Here is a 25299-nt window from a genome sequence, read left to right on the forward strand (position 1 = left end):
TTTCAAATAAAAGAAAAACCTTTTCCCAGAATCCCTATTCCTTAGTCCATCCCTCACATCACTTCTCTGACATTCCTTTATTCAGACCTAGATCCTGTAGGTGGGAAAGTTAGTACTTCATTTTTTCAAACACGTTAATGAGTGACAGGTTAGAGAGAAGAGCATTGGGACTGACTTTTGAAAGCCAAGCAAGTGTTTTCCCTATGACTGATTTCTCCTTTGTAACTGTTAATAGGTCGTATTCTGCCATACTCTTTAGTGATTTTGTGAGTCATCAGAGCAGTGGTTCCACATAACTTTTACCAAGTTTATGAATTACCGCATCTTCAGCAGAATCTAAAATAGCAATCAATTTTCATTTGTATACCCATTGAAAGATTAGTCTACCAAGGCACTGATCTTGGAGAAGGCTAGACAGTAGCATTAAATTGGGCAGGTTGTTTGAGCGATGTTTCCAACAGTGAATAATTTGTGTTGTAAGCTGTTACTGTTAGCCGGCACAAAGTCAGAGCTACAAAACTCAGAAAATAAACATTCAGATTAAAAAGAGCCTCAGCAACCACTTCTTGTTAGAAGATATATAATTAAAAACAGAATCTTCTCCCAACTCTGAAATCCTCTCCACAAGGGTAGAAGAGAAAGGAAACATTTGTATTATTGAATAAGCAATAAGCTAGAATAAGATGAGCATCACAGGCAATCCGCTAAGAAGCTGCGAAGACAGAAAGGAATTCCACCCCCTCAAACAGCCAGTTAGATACAGCCCATTCATACATGTTTTCAAGATAAACAATAACTAGGCCTCAAGGAAGAGGGCCTGACAACACCTTTTCTCCCACTAGTTCATTTTAACTTTATCCTGGTAACTGGGGAGGCAACCTGTCTTAAGTAACTGAAGGGAAACAAACTTCTTTGTGGTGGTGGTTGTTGTTCTTTATGCTTTGGTGTCATGTTTAAAAACACATTGTTAAATCCAAGGTCATGAAGACTTATTCTCATCTTTTCTTTAAAGAGTTCTATGGTTTTAGCTCTTATATTTAGGTCATTTATCTATTTTGAGTTAATTTTTTTTATTGTACTCTGGGGTACATGTGCACATCCCGCATCCTGCAGGATTGTTGCATAGGTACATACATGCCATGGTGGTTTACTGTCTCTATCCCCCCTCCTCCCCACCTAGCCCAATGAGTGTTGTTCTCTTCCCTGTGCTCAAGTGTTCTCATTGTTCATCACCCGCCTGTGAGTGAAAACATGAGGAAACAAACTTCTATCTTTACAACAGCAGGTAGTTTTGCGCATTGGAGAAAGCCCGTCAAAGTTAGGTACTTGCCCTCCCATAGGAGCTGACAGACAGGGTAACTATCTCTCTAGACGCTTGTATTCAAAAAGGTGGTTCCCAGGACTTTCCTGGGTTGGGAGTCAGGCAATAGGCTTATTTAACCAATGTAAACATGTATATGCATTTGAAAAGGACAGAGAAAGAAATTCTGAAAGAGGAGGAGAAGTCTCTTACTTTTGGCAGGGAGAATTAAGCCTCTTATTTTTAATTTGTATTATCCTTGCATTCTTCAGTTTCTATACACCAATGCTTCAAAGACTGTATGGCCTAATTTCATGTAGGGTTAGTATTTTAGTGTCATGAGAGAGTGTCTTTGAGACCTGGGGAGTTAGGAGCATCTAGCTCCCTGTACTCTTATTTTCTGCAGCTATCTGGGTACATTTCTTATGTCAGACACAGCCTGCCCACCTCTCCCATGCATACTTCTTGTCAGTAAAAATGTTACTTAAGCCCCTTTTCATAACTGTCTAATTGACCCTCAAATTTCTATACTCACTCCATCTACAACTCCTATCCCATCTCATGTTCATGCTACATGTAGAGGAGGGATAAATTTCTCTCTACCTATCTTAGTTTTGATGAGAACCAAAATATTTCACCCCCAAATATGGCCACCTGGTATAATGGATATTTTGAATTAAAGGCCCTAAAAGATCAACAGAAGAAACTTTTCCCCAATCTACCTAAAGACCAAACCAACCCACCAGTAAGAACAGTTGTTTTATCCTCCCCTCCCTGTTGTCATCCTCTACTGTAGAATAGAAGACTGAAGGGTGGAACCACAGATGAACAGACCCTATCATAAGAAAATGTCTCTCCTTCAGGATCATTCAGCTTCCAAATAAAACTATTTATCCATTAATTCACCCTAGTCATTATGTGTTGCCCCTCAAAAGAGTTACTTACATTATCCCTCTCCCAAAACCCCTCTAAAAATGGCTGGGTAAGTATCTGGGCCCCACTGACATATTTGGGGAATTACTCTGTAATTCTTCCCTGTACATGTTGATAAATTTGTAGGCCATTTCTCCTATGAATGTGCTTTTCATCAGTTGATTTTTCAGCAGACCTTAAGAGGGCAAAGAAAAAGTTTTCTCTTGATTCCTACAGGTTAATTTTCTAGGGTCCATAAATTATCTTGCTAAAAGACAGATTAACAAGTGTACATACACAGGGGAGTTTGCAAAGAAAAACATGGCTCAAGGATGCAGCCAGATGATTGAGGTTTACACAGGTTGAATATCCCTCATTCAAAAATCTGGAACCCAAAATGCTCCAAAATCTGATATTTTTTAACCACTGACATGAGGATCAAAAGAAATGCTCACTGGAGCGTTTCAGCTTTCAGATTTTTGGTTTATGCATATGTTCCAAAATCTGAAAAAAACTCGAACTCCAAAACCCTTCTGTTCCCAAGTATTTTGAATAAGGTATACTCAGCCTGTAACCATCTTAAACAAAGGAAAAGGAGTTTTGGGCTTCCGGGTGTGGGGGAAAAGGTATGGCAGGTTGACTAGGAAAACCATGGTAAACAAGGTGTAAGTGAATATTTAAGTGAAACAAGGTTTAAACAATATTTAAGTGAATGGCTTCTCTATTGAGGAAAGTTGTTAAGCGCATTCCTCTTCCTGGTATGGGAGAGGGAGACACATTTACAAAAGGAAATTTCATTTATAAGTGAAAATTTCTTTTTTCATTTATAAAGGAAAACATGTGCCTTGTTTTTAGAACTTTTCCTATTTCTGGTGATTCTCCATGGCTTTTAGCCCAAAATAATTTATATGCCAAAGAGACAAACCTGGAGATGGCATTTTCTGGTACCCTTCACACACAAGAACTCATCTCAGAGAGGTCTCTGTAACACCAGGATCCCAGGTGGGAACCCAGGAGAAATGCAATTTCCAACTATCTACCTGAAGACCTGGTTCACTGAAACAAGTAAGAGAGTTTATGAGTCTCCCATCATCCATCACTGCTGAGTGGATCCTGCTAGAGCTGCCCTCCTTCTGAAAGGGCAATCTGCTGCTGCAGACCACTGAGCAGCCACTGCACCCGGGAGGAGGTGAACACAGCTCACCTGCAACCTGGGGAAACAGAAGTTGTCCTTGGACCTCTTAGGGATCTCCCATGCCATGTCCTCCAGTGTAACCCACACAAGCCACTGCAGCTGGGACTGCAGGCACCTCCACCTCAGACCCATTACTCTTTCCTCCTCAGCAGCTGCACACAAACCTGTGATTTCCCTCCATCCTCCATGGACCACAGTCTTCAAAGGAGACAGAGTGGCTCTGACTTGCAATGGATTTCACTTCAATGCAACAGAGAAAACAAAATGGCATCGTCTGAACGGTAGGGGAGAAACTTCGACCCTAACCCCAGGAAACACCCTCGAGGTTTGGCAATCCGGAAATTACAGATGCCAGGCCGAGGGCTCCCCACAAAGTGACCCTGTGCGCTTGGTCTTTTCTTCAGGTGAGAAAGAAGAATTAGTTGAAACTTTATAAATGGGTTCGGTTTATCTCTGCTCCCTGGAGGTTCTATAAACTGGGGTCTTTTATTCCTAACACTCAATCCCAGCTACTTCAGTTTCACATTCTCCCTCAATGCCTACAAATGTTTTTCAAACTACTATTGAAACTTGAGTTTAAATGGTTAATATTAATTGACATCCCCACACACCATCCCCACACACCACTTACACAGTCAAGGAAATGAGTTAGCTTTAGGGATCACAAAAATGAAGCCATCTCAGATCCTGCCCTGCAGGGCTTTAATAGCCTCATAAGGGAGAAATTAAACACACATAAATGTTCTGAGGACAAAAGTGCCATCAAAGGAGCTCAGAGGTGGGAAATCTCCAGTCTGAGGCTTTTCATCCCCATCCGTTGTGATGTGTGCCCTCCTCATTCCTAGTTTTCCTTCTGCTTGGCATCAAGTTCCCACATTTCCTCCTGTCCAGTTTTACCTGATTGATAAGGATTTTTGTCACTTCCAAGGTCATGGTCTGCAGTAGTAGCCTTTCAACACAGTCATCTAAGACAGAAGGGTTATAGCTAATCTCAAATTAAAATCATTACAATCTGAACAGCATGGAATTTCCATAGGACCACATCCACGGTCCCTGATACCTAGACAGTGTCACTGACAAGACTCCTGCTATAAAACACACTCCAATGCATCGGAAGAGTTCCGTGCATAGTTCTCCAAGTGCTACTTCCTTCATAGCTCCTGCTCTGAGACTTGGTGAGCAGGTTGGTGTTAAATTCTGCCATACTCTATCATGTCAGGGATTCTGATCACACCTCCTCTCAGCTTTTATTCTCCACATTAGAATCCTTGTCTTTGGAATCTGACCGTGAATGCTTAAATAGACATGTCTGGGATTCATTTAGGAATTGTACCTGAAGCATGTTACACTGATTTAGAAGGAGTTTTTGAGCTTAGATCAGGAGATTGCATCCTGTGGAAGAAAGAAGAAAACAATAAAACCTTTGTAATTTAAGAGACACAGAAGAAGGAGGCAGCAGGAGTGCTTTGAATGACCATCTCTTCTCTCTGTGTCTTTTCCAGTCTCCTTAATCCTGCAGGCCCCATATTCTGTGTTTGAAGGTGACACATTGGTTCTGAGATGCAACAAAAGGAGGAACGAGAAATTGACTGCTGTGAAATACACTTGGAATGAAAAAACTCTTTTCAAATCTAATAAAAGCTCGAATCTTCTTATCCCACAAGCAAGTTCAAATAACAGTGGCAATTATCAATGCTTTGGATATGGAGACAAAAATGTATTTAAATCAAACAACAAAATTATTAAAATTAAAGGTAAATCTTTCGCCTCATATAAATTTTGTTAGTAATGTCAGGGTCAGGAAACTGAGCATGTAAGGAAGGAATTTATGGATTACTATTTAAACTCTGAATAGATGAGAGGCACAAGTCCTCTAAGAGGCAGAGAAAGTAGGGTAATTAGATGTGAATAAACCTGTGGAAGAAAAAATGTGGTAGAGGGCTTGATAAGTTTGTCTTGCTGTGTGTCTGAAGTTTCCTGGGACTGAGCATCCAAACCTGTCTCTCACGGAATGCTAAATACTCTTGTGCTCAGAAATTGATTTACCTCTTCTCTCTAGAACTATTTCCACATCCAGAGCTGAAAGTCACAGACTCTCAGCCTACAGAGGGGAGTTCTATAAACCTGAGCTGTGAAACACAGCTTCCTCCAGAGCGGTCGGACACCCCACTTCACTTCATCTTCTTCAGAGATGACAGGGTCATCCTGTCAAACTGGAGCAAGTCCCCGGAACTCCAGATCCCAACCATCTGGAGAGAAAACTCGGGATCCTATTGGTGCGGTGCTGAAACAGTGATCGGTAGCGTCCACAAGCGTAGTCCCTCGCTACAGATCCACGTGCAACGTGAGTGTTGGAGAGCCAGGCATCTTCCCTGCCTCTCTCTGCCCCTTGGCCTCTGTAGGCATGGGGACTATGTAGAAGAGGTGGATTTTATCATCCTGACACAGGCACCAGACTTAGGCCAGAAAATGAAGTACTATAATACAAGAAATACATGACTACTTTTCTATCTCCATTTTCCTAAAAATTCAGTCTTCCTTTGAAACTCTTATCACTTCAGAATCACAGCTGACTCATGGAGTTAGGTTTGAGAGCTATGGAAAACAAAACAAAACAGGAAAACAAGGTTCCCTGCTAGGGAGTTGGCAGATTCTAGAATGCTAGATCTAGATGCTAGGCAAGCATCTACCTTTTCCTATTCAGTAGCTACAAACAATGTGGGTGCTGATGATGTGTACAGCAGAAGAGAAGAGGAGATAGATAGACCCAATAAATATCACTTAGGTACCAAATTAGGACTTTTAAAAACAGATGTGGTCCAGCCAAGTGCCATGATGGCCACTATTGCTATTACCTCTCCCTCAAAACAACTCAGACCTCTAGCCAAGATGTCAGACAAAACCCAAATGCTTCCTCTGGGTTAGTCCTTTTTTCTTTCCTGGGGCCTTGTATATCAGGATGGAAAGCTTGTTACATTTAGTGATATTCTCAGCCCTAAATTCATAGTCTGTTGGCCACCATGCTAGTACCTGCTGAAGAGTATATCTTGAAGTCACATAAAAAGTGACCCTGCTCAACACCCCAGCTACCCAGCCCTGCCCTCCCTTACATGTGGCCCCCACCTGTGGTCTCATTTTCACATAGGGATCCCTGTGTCTGGGGTGCTCCTGGAGAGCCAGCCCTCAGGGGGCCAGGCGGTTGAAGGGGAGACACTGGTCCTTGTCTGCTCCATGGCTGAAGGCACAGGGGACACCACTTTCTCCTGGCACCGAGAGGACACACAGGAGTGTCTGGGGAAGAAAATTCAGCGTTCCCCAAGAGCAGAGCTGGAGCTCCCTGCCATCAGAGAGAGCCACGCAGGGGGATACTACTGTACAGCAGACAACAGCTACGGCCCTGTCCAGAGCGTGGTGCTGAACGTTACTGTGAGAGGTGAGTTTTTCTCTCTGCTGACCTAATTATTTACTCTCAGCAGACCTCCTCAAATTAAGGGTGGGGATAGAGAACATTACCCTGTGACTCTGCTTTTTGTGTTTCCATTTTGCCACACTCCACTGTGATAAACAATTTCTTCCATTAGAATATTAATAACTCAGTCAGGTCAGAGTAAGGTCCTGTAGTGAGGTAATGCTGGCCTGGCCGGGAGCCATTTTGCCTTTTGGAGGTGATTTTGTTTCTCCGTGCTTGGATTCATTGCGTGTTAATCTTCAAGAGGAGCCTTATCTTGTCAGCAGTGTTTCTGGGTGGGGCACAGCTCTGTCACCCCACCGTGTCACCCTACAGTGTCAACTACACCTCTCCTTTCAGTCAATCATCCACACACATCAGACCAGCAGCTTCAGGTCCACAGAAACAAAAGCACAAGGTATTCCTTGACTTCATTACCGTAATAGAATCCTGAAGGATTCTCGGCAGCCGAATTGTATATGGGTCAGGAAACTCAAAAGCATGGAGAGCAGATACAAAGCCCACTTTTGTCCATTGAAAAGAGAAGCCTTACTTTGGGATCTCACAGTTTTAGCTCAATTACGTCTCTTCCTCCATCCCCGAGAAGCCACACTGGGCCAAGCTATGTTCTCACTCAGCTACCTTGGCACTAAGGAAATGGTCTCTACTGGGCTTCAATCGCTTCTCAATCTCAGGTTTAGTTGCATCCCTGGCTCTCAAAAAGAAAAAAAAAAGTAAAGTGAAAGAAAGAAAAGAAAAAGGAAAAAAGCAAGCTTTTATTAAGTTACTGCAAAGTTCAATTTTCCTGCTTTCCTGTATAATGAAACTCAAAAGAGTTGTCTCTATTCACTCTCCTTACTTCATCTATTTTTTTCTTAAACCCATCACCACCAGGTTTGCCTCATTCCACCAAAATGGCTAATGATCTCCATGTTTCTAAGGCCAGTAGAAAACTGTTTTCATTTTATTTGATCTACCTCCAGCTTTTGAAAGAATTGATCCTTCCCTTGTTCTCGAAACATTTTCCTCCTCAATTTCTGGGACATAACTTATTGGCATTTTACCTATTCACCAGACACTTTTTAAAGTTTTCTTTCCTGATCCTTATAATATTTCCAATGTCTACATTTTGGGAACTACCAGGGATCTGTTCTCAGACAAGCTGTGCCCACTTTCCATAACATCTCATTCAGTCTCGTAACTTTAAATGCGCTTATGATTTCTATCTATGTGTGACTCCCAAACTGAACTAAAACTTAGACCTCTAGTCTGAACTCGAGGCTCATATGTTAAAGTATTTAAACCAAGTGCATAAGAACAGCTAGTTAGCGTCTCAAACAACTCATCTAAAACCAAGCTCTTGGATTTTACTTCAGAAGGTTCCTGCCTAAATACTCCTCTCAGTAAATACAAAACTCCCTTCCCCTAGTTGCTCAGGCCAAAAATCTAAGCATCAGCCTTGCCTCTTCTTATTTCATCCCCCATATTTTATCCACTTCCAAGTGCTAATGGCTCTACCTTCAAAATACAGCCAGAATCTGACTACTTCTCACAGTCTCCACTGCTACCACCTGGTCCAAGTCACCAGCATTCCTTGCCTGGATCATGGCAATGACATCCTAACTGGTCTTCTATATGTCTATTCTCAATGCAGCATCAGAGGGAACTCTTAAATCGTAAGTCAGATCATGTTACTTTTCAGCTTAGCATCCTTCCTTGGCTTCCCATGTCCTTCAGGAGATAGCCAGTACCCTCTCAATGACTCACCTAGATCATCCAGGCCCTGCATGATCTAACCCTCCTGTCACCCTGGCCTCATCTCCTACCTCTTTGTCTAGCCCTCTCTATTGCCACCATGCTGACCCTCTGTCTCTTCCTCAAACTTTCCAGGCCCAACCCCAGCTCGGGGCCTTTACACTGCAACCTCCCTGATATCCTCATGCTCACTTCTTCACTTCCTCCAGAACTCTACTCACTTTGTCAGTCTTTTCCCAACCACGCTCTGTAACATGGCAGTCCTCTCTCCAGCTCTCGCTCTCCTGGTCCTGCTTAATTCTCCCATCACAGCACTTATCACCAACTCCCAGGCCATGAATGCCCTTATCTGTTTGTTGCCTTCTCCCAGGTGTCTCATATCAGCCTCATGCGGGTGGATCCTTCTTTTTACTACTGTTGTATCCTGAGTGCCTGGAATAGTGCTTGACTCAGGCATTCAGTAAACATCTGCTGAATAAATGAGCGTTGTGCATATCATCTCTGTTGATCATCATAACAATCCTCTGAAGATATTATTATCTCCATTCTACAGAAGGGAAAGAACAACTCAGAAAGGTTTGGTGATTTGTATAAAGCCACAGAGCTTACACATGGCAGCCTAGATTTGAACCTTGATGCAGTCATTTAGCTCTGAGACACAGAGAGCCATGTCAAAGCTCTCCAAAGAAATACCACGCAGTCAAATATCCACTGTCAACCATGCTAAATAAGCAGACAGCCGCACTGTTTATATGAGGTTAGCTCTGACAGTCAGAGACATAAACCTGAACAGTTTAGTCAGAGGCTCTGGCAAGGGGTTGCTATGCTAACCGCCCACATGCTGCTCAACTTTCTCTTCAACTCCCTCGAGGCAAGTCTTGTGATCAAGCAGGCCCTACCAGGTTAAGAGACTGAGGTGTTTCCCCAGAACTAAGTGCCACAGCAGTCTGCCTCTCAGTCCAGGAACAACAATGGGTGTAATTCCCAGCAGAGAAGGACTGAGGCTGAGCTAATGTCATTTTAATGATTTAATGTCATTTAATGATCATCTGTTAAGAAAAGAGATTAAACGGACATCAAGGATCCAGTAATATTTGATGGAATATTACTGGAATATGAATATGAATTTAGAATGAGTATCCTAAATCTTTTTTATTCATGGACTTTATGCAAAATCCCTGTGCTTAGAAATAGGAGAATTTATAACAAGGGAGAAACTCTGCTCTAGCCACATGCACTGGGCTAAGGTGGGCTGTCTTGGTCAGCTTGAACTGCCATAACTAAATACCATGTACTGGGGGGCTTAAACAACAGAAGTGTATTTCCTTATAGTTCTAGAGGCTGGAAGTCTGAGATTGGTGCACTAACATAATTTAGATTCTTGTGAGGGCTCTCTTTCTGGCTTACAGAAGGCTACCTGCTTGCTGCGTCCTCAAGTGGCAGAGAGAGAGAGCAGGACAACCTTTCTGGTGCTTCTTCTTAGAAGGGCACTAATCCTATCATTGGGGCCCCACCCTCATGACGTCATCTAAATCTAATATCTCTTAAAGGCCCCATCTCCAAATACCATCACATTGGGGTTAGAGTTTCAACATATGAATCTGGGGGAGAAGGGCACAATTCAATTCATGGACTGAGGTTGTCTGGGGTAGGACTACGGGGAGCAACCTTAACCTATGGAGGTGTCCTCTAAGCTAATCAGAGAGCAGCCTGAAGTTCCTGAGGGCCAAGGGCATGGTATTAGGACAATAAATAAAAACTAGCACTTGCCTAGACATAACACTTAGGTGCCAGGCACTGTTCAAAGCACTTTACATGCATTAACTCATTTACAACAGTAAATAGTCACAATAATCCCCAGTTCACTGAGAAAACTGAGGCAAAGGGAGATTAAATAATTTTCCCTGGCCACACAGTGAGTAAATGGAGGAGCAGGAATTCTAACCAATCTGGATTTAGAATCTGTGCCTTTCTAACTGAGGCAGATTTCAATTACTTTCCCCAAAGTAGCCATTTCTTCTAGGAAACAGGGTTACCAGGAAGATAGAGTAACTTGCTTTCTGCCCATTGAGTCCAGAATTCTAGACCTGGACATGGCTGATTATGATTTTGCACAGAAGGCAATGGGGAAAGACTGCCCCAGCAGGCAATGGGGAAAGATTTGATACAGGATGTAGTGGCCAGGCTTCTCTGTCCTTAGATTTCTCCCCTGCTCTCCGCCCTACTCCTTCAGCTGTTGTGGTTGGGAGGCTGAGCTGGCTGCCCACTGAATACTGTCTATAGGTAGAACCACTCATAGGTCAAAGGGCAGGTTTGTTGGTGTTGTCAGAAAGGGAAGGATAATGTCAGAAATGTCACCCGCCACTCCTGGCCAATGGCCCCTCTGTGCCAGAAATCATAGATGAAAATAAATGGGAATCATGGTCAGCGTTGCTGTTGTTCTACTATCTGCATGTTCTCTGTCAATGCTGTGGCACCTGTGTCTGAGGTCTGAATTTAGTTTACCTGGGGACCAAGAATACGTATGAAAAGCACCAGCCCCCAACCTCTGTCCCTCTCTCCTGCTTTTGCTGTTTAGCTCATCACCACAGGGCATAGTATAAATTTATTTATTTGTTTATTGCTTGTCTCTCCTCCCTGGGTTATAAACTACAGAAGAACAGGGACTTTACTGTCTTATTCACTGCTATATCTTCAAGAGTTAGGTCAGTGCCTGGCACAGGGTAGCCTCAGTAAATATTTGCTGTATAAATGAGTTAACTTAATGAAACCTCCCTTTCTGTGGATGAAAGGAGAATGGACCCCTAATCCCTAATGGAAATATCAAAAGCCCCTAACAATTTACTGATTGTTTGTACTTTTCCATCAGTTTTTTTCTCTCCTGCCCTTCAGAGCACACAAGGCACGGGCTTCTATGAGGAAGGAAGCTGATGTCATTTCATTGTGTGTTCCAATGTGCTTTTTTAATGCAGAGCTTTAAAACAGAGTTTCTGTTGGTTCACTTGGTGCCCTAATCAGTGATGAATTTTCATTCTTTATCGGACAGTTTGTTTCCTAAGTTAGGTGCTGCCAAGCCACAGTCCCATGGTAGCTCTCCAGGTGTCTGGGGGGAATTCATAGGAAGTCAGGTTACCAGAATGCATTAGGATTTCCTCTAAATTGTTAGTTTCTAAAATGATTCACTGAAGGTAGAGGGAGCTCTTTTCTTTTTCCACTCAGGCCCTGGCCCACCCACGGTGAGCTTTTTTGGCCATAACCCGGCCCAAAGTTTCTTTATAAGTCCTAGTCCTTCAGATTCTTCTCTCTTCCAGGGCTCAGTACCCAACCAAGCTGAGGAAAAGGCAATCCCAAGCCCTGAACCTCTCCACTAAGGTTCACACAGGTCCTTTTCCCTTAGTGACTCCAGGCAACAGAGATGGCCTTGTCACCGCGGGAGCCATTGGGGGTCTGCTCGGCGCTCTTCTCCTGGCTGTGGTCCTGCTGTTTCACTGCTGGCGCCAGAGGAAGCCAGGTTTGTGCTCTTCTCTTTGCCAGAGTTCCTGCCCCGTCCGTTCCCCTGAACTCAGCATGCAGCCAGCCTCAGTAGCCACCAGGCCACCACTCCCAAGTCACCACCCCCATCGCTCACACACACTCACGTCTGCCCCTTCCTTAAGGGGTAGTTTTGCAAATAGAGGCTGTGAATGAGAGCTGCTCATATCTAGTCTGATTAAGTATCAAGTGAAAGGGAGGAAGAGCGGAATTTTTAATGTAAAGTTCCAAAAACTTTATCTGAACTGTTTACTGAGACAGTTTCTTGGTTCATACAGACTGGCCAGTTGAATACTTCAGCCTATCCTAAATCCACCATAAATGGAGATTCAAAATGAACTGAAGGGCTCTGCAGAAATGACTGAGAATACAGCTGGCTAATTTCTATCCTTCTCTCCCCTAAGAGACTTTTCTGGGTCGGAGCTTGAGCCTGCTGTCTTATGCTCCAGCAGCCCCTCTCTCCCCAGGTCAGCCTCCCCTGCCTTACAGAGACGTTTGTCCCGGGCACTGTCTGCTGCATACTTCCAAAGCCTTCTCACCTCAGCCCAGTTCAGGCTAGCTTTGGATGCCAAGAAACCTGGTGTAGAAGACAGGCACAGAACCTTTTTCAGCTCTAGAATAATTACCCGCATGCTTCAACTCTGTCTCTTAATTCAATTTCAACTTTCCAGATTCCTGACAGTACCTTCTGTGTGTCCTGTATTGGGTTGGAGGTAGGGAGTTTTGGATCTCTGGCCAAATCTCCTTAGTGAGCCTGAGTCAGACACTGATACTCCTCTGGGCATGGCCACAGATGTTCCTCGAAGTTCACCCACAGCTCACTACTCTGCAAGTAACAATTTGGTTATATGTAATATTTCCTGAGGGATTTCAACACAGACTTGAGTCTTAATAAATTCTCAAACAACTGCATATTTAACTCAGGAGTGGGCAGTCCTTGCCTCAACAAGTTATCTGCTTTGTTCAATCTTTCTTCACATCATTTTCAAGAAAATTCAGGACTGGGCAGGTGTTTGAATTTACTTTCTTGATGACCTCTCTTAGATGGCTCCTGTATGCGAAGTATTTGAGAAGGGCTTTCTGTGTTGACACAAATGCGTCTTTGCTTTATTTTGCAGGAGATCGTTTCTTGGGAGATGAAACCAGGTGAGACCTCAGCTTCTACCAGTTCCTTTTTTGTTTCCCAAGTACACAATATGCAAAACTGTGGGGTTACAAAATTAGGTCAAGTTATTTCTCTTTGGCCCTGTGGCTAGATACCCCCATTTTCACATTCCTTCAATTGGTGAAAAATGAAGCTTTCTAGAACTGTGCTTGTCAGCTCACAGTTTGCAACATGCAAAATAATAGATTTCTTATTTCACATTAGTCTATTCATCTAAATGGATAATACCAAAGGTTATAAATTTTCTCGGTTGGCACAGCATGTTTCTTGTCCTATAATTAAGTTAGACAATGTGTTCATGTAACCATGCATACAATGACTACAGACTAGATTTTCTTCAAATTTTCTAGGTTTTCCAGGGAAGTCTACGTTTCTAATAATCTTCTTTTTGCACCATGCATGCATATATGCTCATTCAACTTTATGTCCTTAACTTTCGTTTGGAAAATATGGCCCTCTTCCTCTTTCTATGCCAGTGTCTTAGGAATTGGAGTATGGATTATGTCTAATTCCTTCTTGGATTGTACACATATTACAATGTAAAGTACAGTGGTGCGATCTTAGCTCACGGCAACCTGCGCCTCTCAGGTTCAAGCAGTTCTTGTGCCTCAGCTTCCCAAGTAGCTGAGATTACAGCCATGAGCCAGCACATCTAGCTAATTTTTGTATTTTCAGTATAGACAGGGTTTCACCATATTGGCCAGGTTGGTCTGGAACTCCTGGCCTCAAGTGATCTGCCCACCTCAGCTTCCTAAAGTGCTGGGATTACAGGTATGAATCACCTCACCAGGCCAACGATAAAGTGAAGACATTTAATCACTCTTTCCTGATGATGAAGAAGGCAGTGTATGTATATTTAAGACAGGATCTCGCTCTGTCACCCAGGCTGAAGTGCAATAGCATCATTTCAGCTCACTGCAGCCTCGACCTTCCAGGCTCAAGCAATCCTCTCACCTCAGCCTCCCAAGTATCTAGGACCACTAGCGCATGCCACCATGCCTGGCCAACTTCATTTTATTTTGTGTAGAGACAAGATCCCACTATGCTGCCCAGGCTGGGAAGCCACTATTTTTTAACCAACCAAGAGTGATCATTCCAACTATGAGACAATGATTGTTACTATGATGTCAGAGACTCTCTATCCTTGTTTCCAGAGCTCCAGGGTCTGTTTCAAAAGAACAATCTCACTCTATATAGACCTATTGAAACTCTAAACCATCCAGGGTTTCCAGTACCCTCTTGGCTGCTGACTCTCCCCAAATCCTCTTTCTCCTCTGCCTCTCTCCCTGGGCATCTCACTGTCCTGCATGTTACAATGTTCCAGGGATTATTATGTGTTTCTGTGTCTCACAGGATCCCTCCCACTCTGGCGCCAGGAGAGTCCTCCTATTCCATTTGCCCTGCCCAGGTGGAGCTTCAGCGGTTGTATGTCGATGGTGAGGGTTCCCCTCTAGGAAGCTGTTCCTGGCCTCAGCCATGGAAATGTAATATGCTTTTGGCCCTGGGAAATGCCCCTGGACTCCCTAAAGTACTCAAATCCAGATATTCCCAGATAATTGTTCTATTGTGTGTCCAAGAAGAGTGGAGGTGATGCTTAGGAAGAGGCATCTGTAGTACTTTAATACTAACAGAAACAGCCTTGAAAATGTCTTTTCTTTCCAGTACATCCCAAAGAGGAAGATTTGATATACCCTGAGATCCAGATTATTCGTCTGGGAGAAGAAGGGGAAGGTACGTCTCTGGGAAGAGGTTCTGGCTGCAAACCACATTCATTCATTCATTCAACAAATATTTACTGAGGACCTCCTATGTGCTAGGTACTATTGCAAGTATTGGAAGTTGGCTAGCAAACAAAGCAGACAAAAATCCCTGCAAAGGTGAGCTTAGATTCTAAGGCGGAAAGATAGACACTGAAATACTGGTATACTTTTGCGATGATCGGGATGAAAATTAAGCATCCTTCTGATAGATACCGTGATCACTATAGTGTATGTACTAAGGTCGCCCTCAGGTCTGGATGAATAAATGTTTTTAAGATGTCTACTATGTGGTAGGCATTGTGCTGAGAATATTTATACATATATATCATATATATGTACATACGCATGGCATTTTTAAATTAAGAGCTGGAAACTGTGATTTTTACAGTATTGTATTCCTCTAATTACTGTCAAATTTTAAATTTTATTTTGGAGCAAGTAAGTTATTTGGAATGAATTGGATTCTTTTGAGGCTTGCTTTTAAGCTTTATAAGGGTGAGTCTCAAACAACCTTTACAGTAGGGTAAATTCAGCCTGATAGTAAAGCGATGCATTTCTGGGGATTCTACATCAGATGGTCCATGAATTAGATCTGCATCAGCTTCTGGTATTATTTTGCCTCTTCTTTTCTGACGGTTCTTACCCTGGCCTAAGATACTTTCCTCTTACAAATATGCCTATCAGTATTCAGCCGAAGACTTAAGGAGAACTCTCTGCAGACCTCTGGAGCTTTCAATCTGCATTCCTCCTGTCTCTCTGGTACTGTCCTGCAAGTTGTAGCTGCTTCAGTAAAACAGAATTCTTGGTCTCTGTTGTTTCAAGTCAGGAAAGCTTCAAGCCAGAAGCCAGGCTCTGAACTCCCAGTCCATGCACAGCTGGGTGGTAAACTGGTGCAATATGTGAAAACCACCATTTTGTCCTTTATTCTCATTGTTTAAAATGGGAAGATATATCCAGTCCCCTTAGGTCCATTTTGGTCGGAATAAACTGAGTTGTCTCTTGAAGTTCTACTTCACTTCTTTAATCCTATTCAGATCCATTTTAAGACCCACTGACGAATTGAGATCTGTTGTTAGAAAAACACTACTCTAAGTAACTGCAACCCATGGTCCACTTTGGCTTTCTCAGGTGGGAGGTCTGTATCCCAGTATCAGGAAAATCACTTCAAAATCACTTCAGAAGTTCAAACGGAATTTCTGAGACCTCCTTCACCTGGCTGGGGGCCATAAAATAGCAAACTCCACCTGTTACTGTCACCTCAGAAAGTCAAAGCGGAGACACAGTGGATATCAACTGATCAATCCTTCTAAAGACATCTCTTCAACAAACCTTTAATAATTTTCCTCCCCACACTTCCTTGCTTTGATTGATTAACCTGGGTCCTTAGAGTCAAGGAAACAAACAATTCTACTTCTTGTATAAATCTACCCATGGCACCTCACTTGGGAAGTTAAAATCGCCTAGGAACTTCAGTTGTAACCTGATGCTGAAGCTCTTCTATGGAAATGAAATATACATAAGACTCAGGGAGGTGAAGGACTTTCTGAAGGTCACAAAGCCAGCAAAAGACAAAGCTAAGACCAAGTCTTCTGTCTTGCTATATCTGCTGCATGAACAGTCTATTACTATATTTGACCAACATATATCACCTGATCCCCTGCTTTGTCTTTCACTTGGTTCCCTGAGCTACCTCCATGAATCAGGCTCCCCTTTGAATGGGAGAATTAGAATGGCCACTACCTTTCTTGGGTTGGTTGAGTACATCTTATCTTACAGAGCTACCTTGATCATTTTGCTTTTCTTCATTAGTCTGTTCATCTAAATGGACAATACCAAAGGTTACAAATTTTCTGGGTTGGCACAGCATATTTCTTGTCCCATAATTAAGTTAGACAATGTGTTCATGTAACTATGCATACAATGACTACAGACTAGATTTTCTACAAATTTTCTAGGTTTTCCAGGGAAGTCTATGTTTCTAATAATCTTCTTTTTGCACCATGCATGCATATATACTCATTCAACTTTATGACCTTAATTTCCATTTGGAAAATATGGCCCTCTTCCTCTTTCTATGCCAGTGTCTTAGGAATTGGAGCATGGATTATGTCTAATTCCTTCTTGGATTGTACAGACATTACAATGTAAAGTATAGTGGTGTGATCTTAGCTCACGGCAACCTGCGCCTCTCAGGTTCAAGCAGTTCTTGTGCCTTAGCTTCCCTAGGAGCTGAGATTACAGCCATGAGCCACCACATCTAGCTAATTTTTGTATTTTTAGTAGAAATACAAAATACACTCTTTCCTTGACATATTTATCAAAACACCATTTAAGCCAAGCATTCTGCGGATGGACTCATTATATTTCAGAAACTTGAAGTATTAATGATCTGTGGAATGGTTTCCTCACCTGTTCCTCAAGGTTTACATGACGTCCCTGACATCATACGCAAAGTTTTGTGCATATGACCATTATTCTGGGGAGAGTACATAGTTTTTATCATACCATTAAAAATATCTGTAACCCCAAAAGGTTTGGGGTAAGAATATGGTAACAATACAGTAAGAAACAGAGAAATGTCAAGTGCCCCGGAGTGTATGTTTTTTTCAGGCTCTATCTCTCCATAAAATTACTACACTGCTCTGATCATTCTACCTTTTACTCTGAGACTCTTAGTTTCTAATAGGCATGGCTCAACAACCCATATCTGCTGAACTTTCCCCTCACTCTGGCTCCATCTCTAGGAAACCAAGGCAGCAAAATCAAGAACTACAACTTGCTAATGCAGGAGAGAGTTTCTCCTCACAGAGCATACATCTGGAGCACTGTAATGGGAACTTGCCAAACCATTGCCAGTAGTGAGATGACAGTATTGTAAGCTAAGAGAAGCAGGAACTAAAACTAAAAGAAAAATAATCTCTCAATATCTGGTAGAGGAAAGGTGTGAGGTTTCTTAGTGTGGTACTAAGGGAGGAATTAACAGATCAATGGAGCTTGAAAAGAACTTGCAGGGGGCTGGGTTAAGAAATGATAGAATGGAAAGTCAAATGTGTTGAAGGACATGTTAAGGGATGAGGTGTGGAAACATGATAATCAATGGATTATCATTGGGCCCAGTGGCTCCCAGACTCTAAGGAATCAGCTCACAGACTGAGTTCTAACTTCATCCTTATGCCCATAGTTGAGCGATTCTCTTTCTCTCCACAGCTAATATCTCCGGGACACTTCTGGAGGATAAGGTGAGTTTTATTTCCCCACTGTTTTATCTCCACCATTACTTGCTGCCTCACACTCCCTCTCTGTTTCCACTTCTTTCTTCCATTCCAGGATGTCTCAGTTGTCTACGCTGAGGTGAAGGCACAACACCCAGATAACTCAGCTGGAAAGGTCTGCTCTAAGGACGAAGAATGTCATGAGAATGAAAAGTTAGGAGAATGTCCTACTTAAGTGATTTGTCCCTTATCCAAAGCCCCAGGTCCAGTGAAGTCCTCACAGCCCCTGGAATGATCAACTCATTCCAGCTTTCCAATTCTTCTCACCCATATGCATTCACTCCCAGGAGTACTCATTCATCTACTCTGAAGTTGGGATGGGATGGTCTCTGAAAGACTTCACTAAAATGGCTATGATCCACAGTTAAGAGAAGACTCTGTATCACTTGCTGTGGGCCTAACCTGATACATTCCCTAGAGTCTGCTTTAGAGATGAGGCATAGAGAGAAGGACTGGTTTGAAAAACAGAAGCACAAATTTTGGTGAACTAGGATTTGCACAGAGATGAAAAAGGCTGGGTGACCTGGATCTCTGCTTAATACATCTACAACAATTCTCTCACTGGAGACTCAATTGCATCCGTTTGTTTAACTGTGAGTGGCTACACAGGTACTGCAAAACCCCTTCACTTCTGCCCTCCCAGCTTACACTGTCAGGATTCACTTACAGATAAAAGAACCCACCTGAAATGGTTTACAGAGAGAGGAATTTAAAAGAGGACATCAGAAGAGCTGGAGATGCATGCTCTAGCCTGAGTTTCCAAAAGCAAACGATAATTATGTTAATATCATTGGGGCAAAGACTTGCAACATTAGAGAAAAGAGACATACATATAAAATTAAAAACTTAAGTGACAACTCTGCAAACCTAAATTTGAATTGAAAATATTAGTATTGGCCAGGCGCGGTGACTCAAGCCTGTAATCCCAGCACTTTGGGAGGCCGAGGCGGGTGGATCACGAGGTCAAGAGATCGAGACCATCCTGGTCAACATGGTGAAACCCCGTCTCTACCAAAAATACAAAAAATTAGCTGGGCATGGTGGCGCGTGCCTGTAATCCCAGCTACTCAGGAGGCTGAGGCAGGAGAATCGCCTGAACCCAGGAGGCGGAGGTTGCGGTCAGCCGAGATCGCGCCATTGCACTCCAGCCCGGGTAACAAGAGTGAAACTCTTGTCTCAAAAAAAAAAAAAAAAGAAAAAAAAAGAGAAAATATTAGTATAAACTCATAATGACCTCTGCCTTTAAAAAGAAAAAAAAAAAGATAAGTATTTCCTACATTTGTCCACTGAAAAGGCCTAGAAGTAACTACCAACCCGTTAGCAATAAGCACTCCTTGCAGAGGCTTTATTCTTTAAATACCATTCCCTACTGAAAGGAAATAAAGTTGCTTTTCTTGTGGGAACTGTGTCTTTGAGTTACTAATTAGTTCATGTGAGAATAATTCTTGCAATAAATGAAGAAAGAAGGAAAGAAATGGGAAATCACAATTTCATATGGATGGTTCATGATAACACCTACTGGTTGAATAATTGACAAAAACTAGCAGCCAAATGTTATAGGTCTCCTGATGGAAGTGTACAATACCACCTACAAAGTATCCATGCCCCCAATATTAAAACTGAATCCATTCCAGTCTTTCTAACTAAATACTTGTTTACAGAAAATGCATAGGGAAAAAGGAACTTGTTTAAATAACATCATGGGATTGCAACCAGCAAAACACAAACTGAGGAAAAGTTCTATAGGTCAAATGACCTGGCTTCTTGAACAAAAACATGGAAAAAAAAAAAAAAAAAAAGAAGAGAAGAAAGGGAGGAAAAAAGCGAGAGAAAAGAAAAGAAAAATGAAAATTAATTAGAATATTTCCAACATAAAGAAAAGACATAAAAATATTTAAGGTGATATTTAAAGTGATGGATATCACAATTACACTGATTTGATCTTTACAAATTATATGAATGTATGAATTTGTCACATGTATCACCCTAGAAAAAGAGAAAAAGAAAAGGAGAAGGCATATAAATTAAATGAGACTTGAGACATATCAACCAAAAGGAATGCATGGGTCTTGTTTGGATCCTGACTCAAATCAAGTTAAGAAAAAAATTACTCATGAAATACTAAGGAAAACTTGTACACTAATATTAAGACATTGTCATATGTTTTGGATGCGATAGTTTATTTTAGTGATGTTTTCATAAAAACAAAAGGATACTCATTTTTAGAGCTTATACTGAAGTATCAGATGAAAGGTTATTAGTGTAGATTCAGCGTACATTAAATTAGTAGATAAAATGATGTGATTTGGTTTGAAATAACCTGATGAGGTGAGGGTGGAGGGTGGGTAGGAAGTGGATAGGTATAGATGTAGCAGGATCAGCCATGTGTGCACCATTTCTGGAGCTGGGTGATGGGTATGTTATGGGAAGAAGAGGAGGTTTATACTATTCTTTACTTTTGGATGCTTTTAATTTTCCATATAAAGAGTTAAAATATCTACACCCAGAAGACCACCTCATTTTACCACCCCAGGCTTCTACCCTTGTCTGAGGTGCCGCTCACTTCTGTTACAGCGGTGGCTTCGTGTCTCCTTTCTTTGTCCCTTTCCTCCCTGCAGCCCGTTCTCAGCACTGCAGTCACTGTGCTGAAAACCTTGCAGTGCCTCCCATCTCTCTTACGGTGAAAGCCAGAGGCCCTAGGTGCCCACAAGTCTCCACCCGATCACCCCTACTGCCTCCAGTCTCCTGCCACTCTTCCCCTTAGCACTTCACTGAGGAAGCCCTGCCTTCTGCATTGCTTCTTACACACACCAGGTTAATGCCTGCTTGAGGCCTTTGCATGGGCTGCTCTCTGCTTAGAATGCTCTTCCAGATAACCACCAAGGCTTTAAGTCTCATGTAAATTTGGAAACTACTTCCCCCCATCTTCAGTACCTCCAGTCTCCGTTACCCAGATTTACTTTTTATTCTTAAGGGCAACAACCTTTGTTCTCTTTGTTCACTGACATACCCAGGTACCCAGAATTCTGCCTAGTACATAGTAGGTGTTTAATCGATATTTTTAAATGAATGAATCATCTATGTCAGTGGGGAAAATCATTGCTCTCTCCCTGATGGACGGTATCCAGTGAAAACAATCTACTACCACAGAGCACATGGGCCTCTGAGGATCTGATTTGGCCTCTATGTCTGTCAACTGGGCACTCAACAGTGGTCAGAGTGGCCTGGGTGAAATTATGTTACCGAATCCTTACATGACCTCTGAGCCTTCTACCAAGGCTGCTTCATTCATGAGCCCTTTGAACAATCGGTGGAGTAAGTGGAGAAAGAGGTTGCCTGACATTCAGCCAGAGCAGGTGATCACAGTCTCCTGATTACTGAGATCTTCCTCAGTAAGGCCTTGAGTGAGTATTCTCATAAAACACAAATATTCTCCTACTCTGGATCCATTCAATGACATCCAACAATATGATTCTTCCTGAATCTTCCAGTTTTATTCTTTCCAAATTCCTGACCATACAGCTCCAAACACTAGCCACTGCTCATGAATCAGAGCAGATCCTCACCTCTGGACATCTCATCTTCCAGGCAAAGTGGACCACTGGGAATACCCATTTTTGTCACAGTCCTCCAGGGATTCCCTAATGTGGCTGTGGTGCTGCAGTTGTCACCCTTAGCTGATATGAGGGCATATATAAAACTGGATAGTTTTTTTCCTCCTCTTTCAATTGGTCATAGGGAACTCACCACCAGGTCTTAGTTGCAGGTTCAGAGAGAGAGGTGAAAGGGCAGCAGGATATGAGCTATTCAGTGTTTATTCAACTTACCATTGCTTTCAGACCATTCTGGAGTGAGACCTCCTGCAAATCACTTCCACTTAATGATGGAATAATCCTCAATATGTCATGAATTTTTGCTTAGTGGATCAGACAGCTTTCAGTTCATGGGGAATAGCTCAGGTCTCTGGTGGGCCATGTTCAAGTGTTCAGTGAAAAAAAAAAGTTGATTGAAGAGAACATAGCTTCGCTCCAAAATCCTATAGTTCTCAACTGTGATTCTCCTGTAGAGCCTTACTGTAACCTTTACACAACACCCTGATCAGTCACAACACTTCTGGGCTCTTTGGATATGCTGGATCTTAAAAGCCAAGGTCAGTGCTGCTTGCACTGTAGCCTAGACAAGCTAAAGACCCCTTGATTGCTCAGGGGCCCACTCCAAGATGGTAGGTTCATGAGTTATTCAGTTATTAAATCAGAAAAGGCAACAAAATGAGATGTCTGTTGCTTCCAAGATCCAGAGGCCTATCAAATGTTGGGCTTCTTCCTTAAAAGTATAGAAGCAACAATTTAATTTACTATCCCAACGTGTCATAGACAATTGCACAATAAATCCCCAAAATAGGAAGAATTAGATTTAATAGAATTTTTTATAATTATTAATTTTAATGCACAAATCTGTATATTTTGCTGAGAATAGTAGGCCAAGGATAGAGGAACGTTAATTCCGTTTGAAGCTAAATAAATTGATGCAGATACACTTGGAAGAGACTCTCAACTCAATGGACTAGATCAGGCTGCTGGAAGTGATTCTAATTAGTTTCTCTCTTGGTGGATCAAAATCTGTAGGCAACAATGGCCTTGGAAAAATAAAGTTGAGATAATAACAATTCCTTGGTATAATGTAGAGGAAGAATTCAAAGATTTCTAGAGATGGGATTGCTGCAGTAGAGTCATCACACATCACATTCACATGTACCCTATATGTCTTAAAAGGGTATTTCCACAGAGCATTGAAAAATACCTCAGTGATGAAAGTACCAGCACCTTTGGAAAGTATAATAGAAACAGGTCAAGGACAAAGGTGAAGACATTGCATCAGAAGTAGACTCCCTGATTATGATGCAGTCTCAGAGTAGCAGAGACAAAAGAAGGCATGGCTACAATAATAAGAAAATGGTACTCACAAAACTACAATGGACAAGGACGTGGATCATGGGAACAAAACAGGTGAGCAGGCCATATGCATACAAGTGAAAGTAAACTGGAAGCCTGCTCAAAATCATCAAAGAGAATCATGTTCACCCCATCTTTGTGCCAGTTGCTGTACCAGTCAGGGTTCAGTGGCAGACAACAGAGGCCTTCCTAACTAATTGATGAAGAAAGGAATTTGTTTAGGGTATTAGTGGAAAGACTAGAGAGTAAGGCTCTAGGCTGAGCCTCTAGGGACAACTTCCAGAAGCAAACTGCCAAACTGGCCTGAGAATAGGGCAGCTGCTGTCACCACAGCTGACTCAAGATCCACGGGGCCTCTGCTGCTACTGCAAAAGTTCCCAAGTCAAAAAGCTGCATAACTGCCACTCAGTGCTACAAGGTTAGACTGACCAAAGGCCATAGCTTAGAAGAAGCAACATTTCCACTGGCATCACCCAGTTTCCAGAAGAGCCACACTGTCATGACTTCATTAGACTCAAGCTCACCTCTGTGTCTTGTAGGTGGTCTCTTTAGCGGAAAAGCGGCTGCATACCTCTCTACTTCCTACTGAACAAGAAGTCACTCTAGAAAGAGCTTAAATTGCTATGGAAACAGTTACTCTTCAGTATCTACCGCCATGTTTCTTTTAGAAGGGTGTGTGTGTGTGTATGTATTCTTTTTGTATTCTTTTATTGTAATTAATAAAAGTTGCACAGAGGGAGTGTATTGAAATAGAATATAGCTTATTAAATTCAGGAGATTTTAGTTCAAGTCCATAATGTGCCACTTATTAGTATAAGCTCTTAGGCAATTTACTTACATTTTCTGGATTTAATTTTCTTCTGTGCAAAATGAAGATAACACCTACCTTGTACAGCTGCTGTGAGCACATTTCTTCTTCCAGACTTTTGCACTTGCTAGTCTCTCTGGCTGTAATGCCCTTCCGCTGGCAGCCACAGCCTTCAGTGCCTGTTCAAATGCCAACTTTTTTAGGAGGTTTTCTGTTGCCACCTGTTTAGAATAGCAACATGCCCCAACCCTTATCACCCTCCTTCATCCTACTATACTTCATATTTCTCCAATGCACTTGTCACCATCTGATATTCTAAATTTTTTCTCATTTCTTTATCTGACTGTTTCACCTATAATTTATGCTTTATGAAGACAGGAACTTTTTTAAAATTATTGTACTTTATGTTCTGGGGTACACGTGCAGATCATGCAGGGTTGTTGCATAGGTGCATACATAACCAGGTAGTTTGCTGCCTCCATTCCCCCTTCATCTATATCCAGCATTTCTCTCCACGTTATCCCTCCCCACCCTAGCCCCTCCTCTAGCTCCCCTCAACTGACCCCAGTGTGTGATGCTCCTCTCCCTGAGTCCATGCGTTCTCATTGTTCAACACCCACCTATGAGTGAGAACATGCGGTGTTTGGTTTTCTGTTCTTGTGTCAGTTTGCTGAGAGTGATGGTTTCCAGATTCATCCAAGTCCCTATAAAGAACACAAACTCATCGTTTTTTAGGGTTGCATAGTATTCCACGGTGTATATGTGCCACATTTTCTTTGTCCAGTCTATCATAGACGGGCATTTGCTATATAGTACACTGTGCCACAATGAACATACGTGTACATGTATCTTTATAACAGTATGATTTATAATCCTTTGGATATATACCCAGTATTGGGATTGCTGGGTCAAGTGGAATTTCTATTTCTAGATCCTTGAGGAATCGTCACACTGTCTTCCACAATGTTTAAACTAATTTACACTCCCACCAACAGTGTAAAAGTGTTCCTATTTCTCCACATCCTCTCCAGCATCTGTTGTCTCCAGATTTTTTAATGATCGCCATTCTAACTGGCATGAGATGATACCTCATTTGCATTTTTCTAATGACTAGTGATGATGAGCATTTTTTCATATGTTTGTTGGTCTCATATATGTCTTCTTTTGAGAAGTGTCTGTTCATATCCTTCACCCACTTTTG

The 25299-nt window shown here is 42.2% G+C and overlaps 1 protein-coding gene across 9 annotated transcripts in view; it reads left to right on the plus strand.

Moving 5' to 3' along the window:
* Positions 1 to 19333, plus strand: part of FCRL4 (Fc receptor like 4) — a 45728-nt gene extending 26395 nt beyond the window's left edge. For 3 of the 9 annotated variants that reach the window (XM_017503734.2, XM_037729654.1, XM_017503735.1), the window contains 10 exons: positions 3557 to 3811; positions 4910 to 5161; positions 5467 to 5751; positions 6553 to 6840; positions 12008 to 12121; positions 13260 to 13287; positions 14660 to 14742; positions 14969 to 15037; positions 18274 to 18305; positions 18394 to 19333. In XM_017503734.2, coding sequence (XP_017359223.1) covers positions 3557 to 3811; positions 4910 to 5161; positions 5467 to 5751; positions 6553 to 6840; positions 12008 to 12121; positions 13260 to 13287; positions 14660 to 14742; positions 14969 to 15037; positions 18274 to 18305; positions 18394 to 18513 — 1526 coding nt within the window. In that variant the 3' untranslated portion in view covers positions 18514 to 19333. Of the gene's footprint in view, positions 1 to 3556; positions 3812 to 4909; positions 5162 to 5466; positions 5752 to 6552; positions 6841 to 8386; positions 12122 to 13259; positions 13288 to 14659; positions 14743 to 14968 lie in introns of those variants that run through there. The other 6 variants (XM_037729650.1, XM_017503733.2, XR_005196185.1 and 3 more) reach the window with 6 other exon arrangements.
* Positions 19334 to 25299: the final 5966 nt, after the last annotated feature.

This window comes from Cebus imitator, unplaced genomic scaffold (assembly GCF_001604975.1).
Source record: "Cebus imitator isolate Cc_AM_T3 unplaced genomic scaffold, Cebus_imitator-1.0 Scaffold313, whole genome shotgun sequence".
NCBI lineage: Eukaryota > Metazoa > Chordata > Mammalia > Primates > Cebidae > Cebus > Cebus imitator.